Genomic DNA, 7,500 nt, shown 5'->3' on the forward strand with positions numbered 1-7,500 from the left:
AGGAATGTTTGCCACCCATTTTTCATCTCTTTCTATTTTTACAATAGCTATATCCTTTGTAGTCCATACCACAAAATAACAAAACCTCCTACTTGAGAAATACATTTCTCCCTGGACCTGATGCCAGCGAACATAGTCTTTTTTCAAGGCGTAGCCCTGTCGACTTCTACATTTTTCAGGGAAAAATGTTGCTGACACCACTGCCTCTACTATTGTTAGGTTCCGTTCCGTGTACGGACACTTCACCTCAAGAACAGTTTCCTCATCAGTAATACCATCTGGAGATGCACAAAGTATTCCAGATGAATAAAACCAGATTCCAGTTTCTTTCACTGCTAATCCTGTTTTGAGGGTGAATGCTTTGACGGCTTCCTCCTCTTTATTTACTCCCCATTGCACTGCCTTTACCCTTGATAGGTAGTACTCCCCGAGAAGATGTTTAACAAGTGAAGGAGTGAGTCTCTTCGCCTTCAGGACAGAGCCGAAGTTACTGGCTGTAAGGCGGCCCCTTCTCGCCAATAACCAGGCCGGGTTGTCTCGCAGGCCAGCAGTTAATTCGCTAACCCTTAAAATGTCCGTTTCTTGTAATCTGGAAAGGCGAACCAAACAGTCCTGTTGCTGTTGACGCCCAGTGGCTTGAAGAAACTCGTCAGAGAAAATAATTTCTTCTATGGTCGGAAAAGGGAGCTGGTTAGCAACAGGTCGCTCAGGGCTGATTAGGCAGCAGAGCCCTGTAAACCGCCCATATTCCTTCAGGTCTTCGTACAACGCGGAACGGTCAGCTTGTGTCGGCTTTCTCGACAGAGCAGAATACTTTTTAGGTGCGGGGAACATTTCTGTGACCGCTTGAGTTGAAAGCGATGTATTGGACTTTCGTTTCCGCCACTGGCATTCGACGTCGGTTCGGCTCAGGTTGTAAATACCGTGAATAAAGAGGGGTGCTGCGTGACTGCATTTCAACGCGCCTCTTGGACATTCGCACTCGGTTGATTTTATTTCATGTTCTTCATCCAAATAAATCTGCAAGATGTCAAGATTAATGACATTTAGTTCGGCAAATAGAAATTCTGAACAACTGCCAAACAGTAGGTACTCTTGCTTTGCTCTGTCTTTATTTGTCTTCAAACTGGTAATGGTATAAAACTGCTTAGCCCAGTTCAATGGAGAAAATTGCACGGTTGTTGAGCGTGTGCAACTCCTGATATCTAGTTTTGTCCCAGTACGAAGAAATCACAATTTCAAAAGTACCCTTTTTCGGCTTAGTGAAGTAGTGGCATATTTGACGTGACGACAGTCTGTACATTTATCAAGATACTCTACCTTTGTGATCACACTTGGAAATTTGATATATTAAATTGTTGTATTCCAGAATATCTCTCGTATTGAGTCATTTTTGACAGCGTGAGATCCTAATAAAGATTGCTCTTTTTGTGTACACAAATGATGTCAATTTTACGATTCGACCTATGTGCGGAAAATTGTTCAAAAATAAAAAAAATTTTGATATCTGAGGGAAAGCACTTTTGTTCCGATGATAGACAATGGTTTCCTTATCCACATGCAAAGTTTAAGGCAAGATTTATTTTTTAACTAATTTCGAGTGGTCGGAAATTATAGAGACACGCTCTTAAACATCATAATTGTTATGTCCTGTAGTCTTCGCGTGTATAGTGTAGGCAGGCTCGCTCTATGCAGGAGTTCTTCATACGATGATGCATTATCACAGTAGACAGCGCGTAACGCTCGTTCTTGAATTCCTTCTAATTTTCTTGCATCAGAAGCACGACAAAAATGCCAGACAGTCTGACAATATGTGAGGTGAGGTATCATGGCGAATTTGAGTATGTGTAGTTTGGCAGATGTCGGAATAAGATTACGTAATCTCAAAAGGACACTTGTTTGACAGGACGCTTTCTTGCAAACCTTGCTTATATGGCTCGAGTATGTTAGTGGGTCGTCTAAGGTAACTCCTAAGAGCGTCATCTCTGACTTTTGATCGATCTCAGCGTCGCCAATCACGATGTGTATATCCTTTTCACAATTCGTCGGACCCAAACTCATCACCTGATACTTTGAAAAGTTTCCTTGTAACAGATCAAGTTGTTGTTGTACCATTCAGAGATGTTAGCTTCCCTGGTTATTTTCATTCTTGGGGTTTAAAAAGTTTAAAGGGTTAACGGGGGCCAAGTTACATTATAGCCCTACCCCCTTTAATTTAATTTAATTTAATTTAATTTAATTTAAATCCAATAGATCAGTTGTCTCTTTTTAGAAAGCTGTCAGTGTCCACGGTTCCTGTAAATAGGTTGAGCAGATTAAATGAACATGAGATTATCAATAGAGTATTTATGTTCAAATTCGTAGTAACATGCTTTTTTTCCCAAGTTTTCTTATTGATAGTCAACTCTTGTTTCTTAGTATGTGTCCAGGTTGGAGCAATATTTTGGGGATTTTGGGCCGTGAACTTGGGTGCAAGCAACTACTGGAAAGCTATGATCACAAGAATAAACTCGACACATGTAGAGTTCGCATTACTTGTTTATAAAGGGCGAACGCGCAGTTACCTCAGGACTGATCAAGTGCTCATCATAGATAAAGTGCCATCGATAGGGGACGTATTACCTAACTCGCCAGTAATAGCCAATCAGTTCAATGATCGTAGCTTAGGGTGGTATCGAACTGGTCATGCTACACGCTCTTCAACAACTTCTGTATTAATAAAGTTTGACGATGGTGAAGAAAAGTGGGTTCCCCTGGAAAGAGTACGCTTAGTTTCTCGTCCACGCTTTTGTTTTGACGTGAAGTAAATGTAACAATAATGGACTGTTAAAATTCTGCGAAGAGAAAAGATAGTGTTTCCTTCTTGGAAAAAAATTATCAAAAAAACCATTAGCCTGTGTAAGTTGCGGTTGAAATGTATCGAAATAAAGTAGTTTTACAATATATTTTTTTTTCTGAATAGCTTTTTACTTAAAATCAAGATTGAATTAGAATTTTATTAAGAGTTAGATAAAGTGTCTTCACCTTTCCTTTACTTTCTAATTAGACAGAAACTTGCTCATTTAAACGTTGCCATTTTTGTTGCTCAACCTTGTGCAAAATAAAACCTTCAAGACTGAAGCAATTCTCGTGACGAAAGAATTAATGTAAGGTGGGAAATAAATAGGTAAATAAATAACCTGCAGCGTTGTAGGTTTCGGTTAAAAAGTATTAAGATCAGTAACTTAAAAAGTTTCAACATCGTAATAGCAATTCAGCATATAGCGAGAAATTCTTACTGCGTTCTCGGTAAAATGTCCAAAAGATATTTCCGATATAGGCCCTAGATTATATAACAGGTAATAAACATTTCTCTTGCGGTCTCTGTTACAGCAATTTCAGACCAGTAAACGCGACAATAACAGGAGAAGGATACGGCGAAGTCGAAAGATAATCAAGATGAGGGTAACAAAATCGCTTCAATGGCATAAATAAAGTAAAAAAAATTACGAGCTTTGTGACCCTTCGTCAACTAGGTTGCCATGGGTTTCTAGAAATTGGTCGAAGTGCGCGCCCTCTCCTTCAATTTTAGGGAGCTCTACATCAGGAAAGGTGGTTAAGGAAAGGGGGTACTCCGTTTTTGATTTCAGAAGCATACTTCAAGAAAATGCCCTTAGAATGACTCATTCAAAAAATTATCTCACAAAATTGTTTTGGTAAGCGAAACCAAAACACTCGTCAAACTTAAATCTTACCAACAAGATATGTCACCGAGAGAATGAAGAGATGTACCAACTGTAATACGATCAAGAAAAATCCATTTATCGCGGCTTTTGGAAAAATTAATTGAAAGGAACACAGCGCTGTTTTCAATTTATCCAACGATTTTTCCGTGCGAGAGGAAGGGAAATAAAAAGGGGCCAAAATTCCTATCTTCCTACTAGATAGAATTTACGTGCAGGCTTTAGTCCAACGCAAACGCACGGTAAATAAGCAAACAAAGGCCATTTTCCACTAAAGTGATAAATTCAGCTGAGATTGTCAGTCATTACCACAATGAAGTACTAATAACAGCCCTAGAAAGGAAGTTTCACCTGCAGTTCACGATCAAATGTTACTCCTGGGTTCAAACCTTTCACTGTAAAAAAGCCATTTTTTTCAAAGTGCAGTGTCTAATAACCATGTTGGCAATTTTTATGTTTAGATTTAAGGCACTGGCTCTTACAGTTATTAGCGAAATAAAGTATAACTTGTGAACCAAACGGCGAAAGTTGGATTTCTGCCCGGCTGTGTTTAAACATTGGAGTTAACATTATCATACTTGCAATGGGAACAAGAGACTTAACCAAAGCCTATTTTCTCCAATAAACTCCTTACAAGATTTACGAAAGTAAATGAAATCAGAGTTCAGTTTCCCCCTTCCCTTTATTGCAAATGTCATGTTTTACTTGCTCACCATGCTAAAAACTCTGCATTAGGGGCCTGAATAGACAAAACAAACAAAAAAAAAAAGGAAAAAACAAAGAGAAACAAATAGTTACCTTTGATCTGATTTGTATTTAATATAATATATAGCGAGGGACACCTGTCTAGTGGCTGGTAAACATTTTCCTGTAACAAATCGGAGACGTTTCCTTGTCAGTTGGTTCGTTGTCAGGAGAAATAATGTTGTATTACTAAAGAATTTCTTCTGAGGGTTCTTAATGACCTTACGACCAAAATCACATACAGTACGCCCGGACAGCCTTTGGTTTTTCTTGTGTATAACTATCAGAATGCTGCCTATAACGTAGGTTACACTAGCATGTAAATATAATTTCCTTGCAAAAACTCATTTATAGCTTTTTTTATCATTAAGTTTATCTTTCTCAACTTTGAGTTCTTCATAATTTACTTTTGAATATGTACATAATATATACACAATATGTTAGAATTAAATAACATCAATAAAGTTATCAAAAAAAAAAAAAGAAGATTCTTAGATCTTTTCTTCGTTCAGTTGTTTCCCAATCCCTGTTGTCCTCCTTGTGGTTGTCGTTGACTTCATCCTCCTCATTCTCCCCCACCCCCACCCCCACCCCCACCCCACATCCTCATGTGGCTTAGATCTGATCCGTTTCATTCCAAAGAGCGCTGAGAAAAACAGTAGTAGTGAATTTAGTATATAGGTAAGTCCCTGATATCAGTCACGGCAGCTGTGCGCAGGTCGACTGCAAATTCATTGTTTGTGGATGGTGTGATACCAAAATGAAGAAAAGAAAAAGATAACTGAGACAACTCATTTTTTTAAAAAATTTACCCAGAACCCGATGTAGATAGACAGTTATAAAGTCACTAAGTTTGTTTTAATTAAAAAAAAAAAAAAACTCCAGAAATTTAATTCATCATTGAGGTCATTAGATTTATTCAACTGTTACCATCCATTTTTTTTTTTTAATTAAAAAAGTTTAATAATGAGAGTGCGAGCTGGGAAACTAAATCAACCAGTTTGCTTCTTGTTAGCTTCCCGGAAAGAGAAGTCGTTGCAGGAAGTGGCTGCCTGACCGAATCGCTTGTTTGATTCGCTTCCTTTTATTCAGTGATAAAGGTAAACAACACGGCGCATGTAATTAAATAATATAGAAGACTTATTTAAGTATCCGTGACACCAAACGCTGCTGGAGATACTGCCCCTTTGACATTTACCTTCTTATGTTAAATTGCAATGCTAAAGGAAGTTGTATTGCATTGCATCTAAAAAGCTGCAAACGTGTCTTTCCACATCCTTATCTCTGAGCAACTCATATACCGAGGAGGTTAGATTTGACAGGCTTCCTTATGAAACGTGTAGGGCTGGTTTCAGCGTCCTTTGTATTCTCATTTATGATCGTCACCTACGGTGAGTACAAAAAATTAACTTCGACAGTATCAGTCATACCAAGTTTTAACAGAGGTACTATTGATAAACCGTTGATTGAGCACACGTTCAAAGGTCCTTACCGGAGATCTGAAGAAAAACAACCCTCCATATGTTATGCCTAATAAGCATCAGTTAGCGCTAAAGTCGAACAATAAACTACACAATAGTCTCAAATTGAAAGGTTATCCCATAACCTGAAATTTCTGAAACTTGAGTAATTACGCAAGGATGCATGCCACTGAATTCTGCTGGAGTTGCTGATACTTTGTCAATGTCGACCAATGTTCATCACAGCTCCCTATTATTGACCACTGCACCAAATGAAAGAAGCGGGCTCGGGGTTTTCCATGATGAAATGAACCGTGCTTTATATTATTGTTTTCTGTATGGAATGTTATCACATTCGTGAGCGTGACATATGATGAGTGCTTAGAATAACGTAATTATATCATATGAAATTTTAAAGAAGTAACCAGTAATAACCATTGCAATGGCGTAAACAAGCTTTTGCATCGGTGTCTCTAGCTGAAGAAGAAGTGACCTTTCCCGCATGCTAAGGGCAATAAATTCCTTTTGCGCTGGGGCCGGAACTAGACAGCGAGTTCATCTCAAACCGAAAGAGTCTGATCGTAACATGTGTCATCCGTGAGCATTTTGTAATCGGATAGGTAATTAAGAGGCAGATCTCCGACTTTTTTCTGCGTTGTTGCTTTTATTTCTAAAAGTCTGCCCGATTAAAGGAAAAGGCTGTGACCATGGAGTTGACCCATGGAGTTAACACATTTTTACTCGGGCTTTCCGAAAGCAACACCCGAGGTATAAATTCGGCTGAGTTTGTTTGTTTTTTTTTTTCTGTCGTTCAGTCATGAAACGCAGTTCCACTACAGCGCATGCGTACAATGAACCATGAGTGCATGGTTTAATGCAAGAAAGCAAATGGTTGCCTTGGTGGACAATTCCTTGCTTGATGTACCCGAAATCGATGGCTATTACGCCCAATGTATATACAAAGACACACACCGATCGCGGTAGAAGTGCACTAAAAGTTGTGGGGGGATTTGGGAACGGGTCGTTTCGCGAACTTTACGACAGATCAATTTACGAGCGATCCTTTACGAGTGAACCTTTTATCGAGAAATATCAAGCGAAATCTGCTATATCAAATGAGTTATGTCATATTATGTTTACATGTAAACAAAACCGTGTATTTAGGCGTGATCGAGAACCGAGTAGAATACCAGAAGCTACTCTGAAACGTCTCAGAAGAAAGGGCAGAAAACTGAAGGAATTTGTTTTATGTGCGTATTCGTCCAAGCATACCGGAATCCTCTTGGCTACCTCGTTATGTGAAGGTTAGAAGAGTTACAAAGAATATTTGTAAGCTTAATTCGAAGAGGGTAAGAGTAAATAAAGTTACAAAACATGATGAGAAGTATTTGTTGAATTGTTCAGTGAGGGTATATCAGAGAATAATTAAATTGAAGTATAGAGCAAGGCGGTATTTATCGATGTTCTCTTGTAATAGACCCTTGTGTCTTTATAGGTGATTCGCGCTTTCGTTTTGAAGCGTTACTGTAGCTTTGAAGTTTTCTGATGTATGGTGGCCGTTTATTTTTGTACTG

The 7,500-nt window shown here is 38.7% G+C and overlaps 2 protein-coding genes and 1 long non-coding RNA gene across 3 annotated transcripts in view; 2 read left to right on the forward strand and 1 right to left on the reverse strand.

Moving 5' to 3' along the window:
* LOC148733018 (uncharacterized) overlaps positions 1-3,487 on the forward strand; it is a 14,216-nt gene extending 10,729 nt beyond the window's left edge. Inside the window, exon 14 of the mRNA XM_088757945.1 lies at positions 2,419-3,487. Coding sequence (XP_088614071.1) covers positions 2,419-2,807 — 389 coding nt within the window. The 3' untranslated portion in view covers positions 2,808-3,487. The remainder of the gene's footprint in view (positions 1-2,418) is intronic.
* A 978-nt stretch (positions 3,488-4,465) lies between these two features.
* LOC148733020 (uncharacterized) lies at positions 4,466-6,301 on the reverse strand. Its single transcript, XR_015999944.1, has 3 exons — positions 5,959-6,301; positions 5,665-5,852; positions 4,466-5,112 (listed from the first exon to the last, which is right to left on the reverse strand). It is a non-coding gene; the product is annotated as an uncharacterized LOC148733020 (long non-coding RNA).
* Positions 5,717-7,500, forward strand: part of LOC148733021 (CUB and sushi domain-containing protein 1-like) — a 32,079-nt gene continuing 30,295 nt past the window's right edge. Inside the window, exon 1 of the mRNA XM_088756713.1 lies at positions 5,717-5,857. Coding sequence (XP_088612839.1) covers positions 5,797-5,857 — 61 coding nt within the window. The 5' untranslated portion in view covers positions 5,717-5,796. The remainder of the gene's footprint in view (positions 5,858-7,500) is intronic.

This window comes from Stylophora pistillata, chromosome 4 (assembly GCF_964205215.1).
Source record: "Stylophora pistillata chromosome 4, jaStyPist1.2, whole genome shotgun sequence".
In the NCBI taxonomy this organism is placed as follows: domain Eukaryota; kingdom Metazoa; phylum Cnidaria; class Anthozoa; order Scleractinia; family Pocilloporidae; genus Stylophora; species Stylophora pistillata.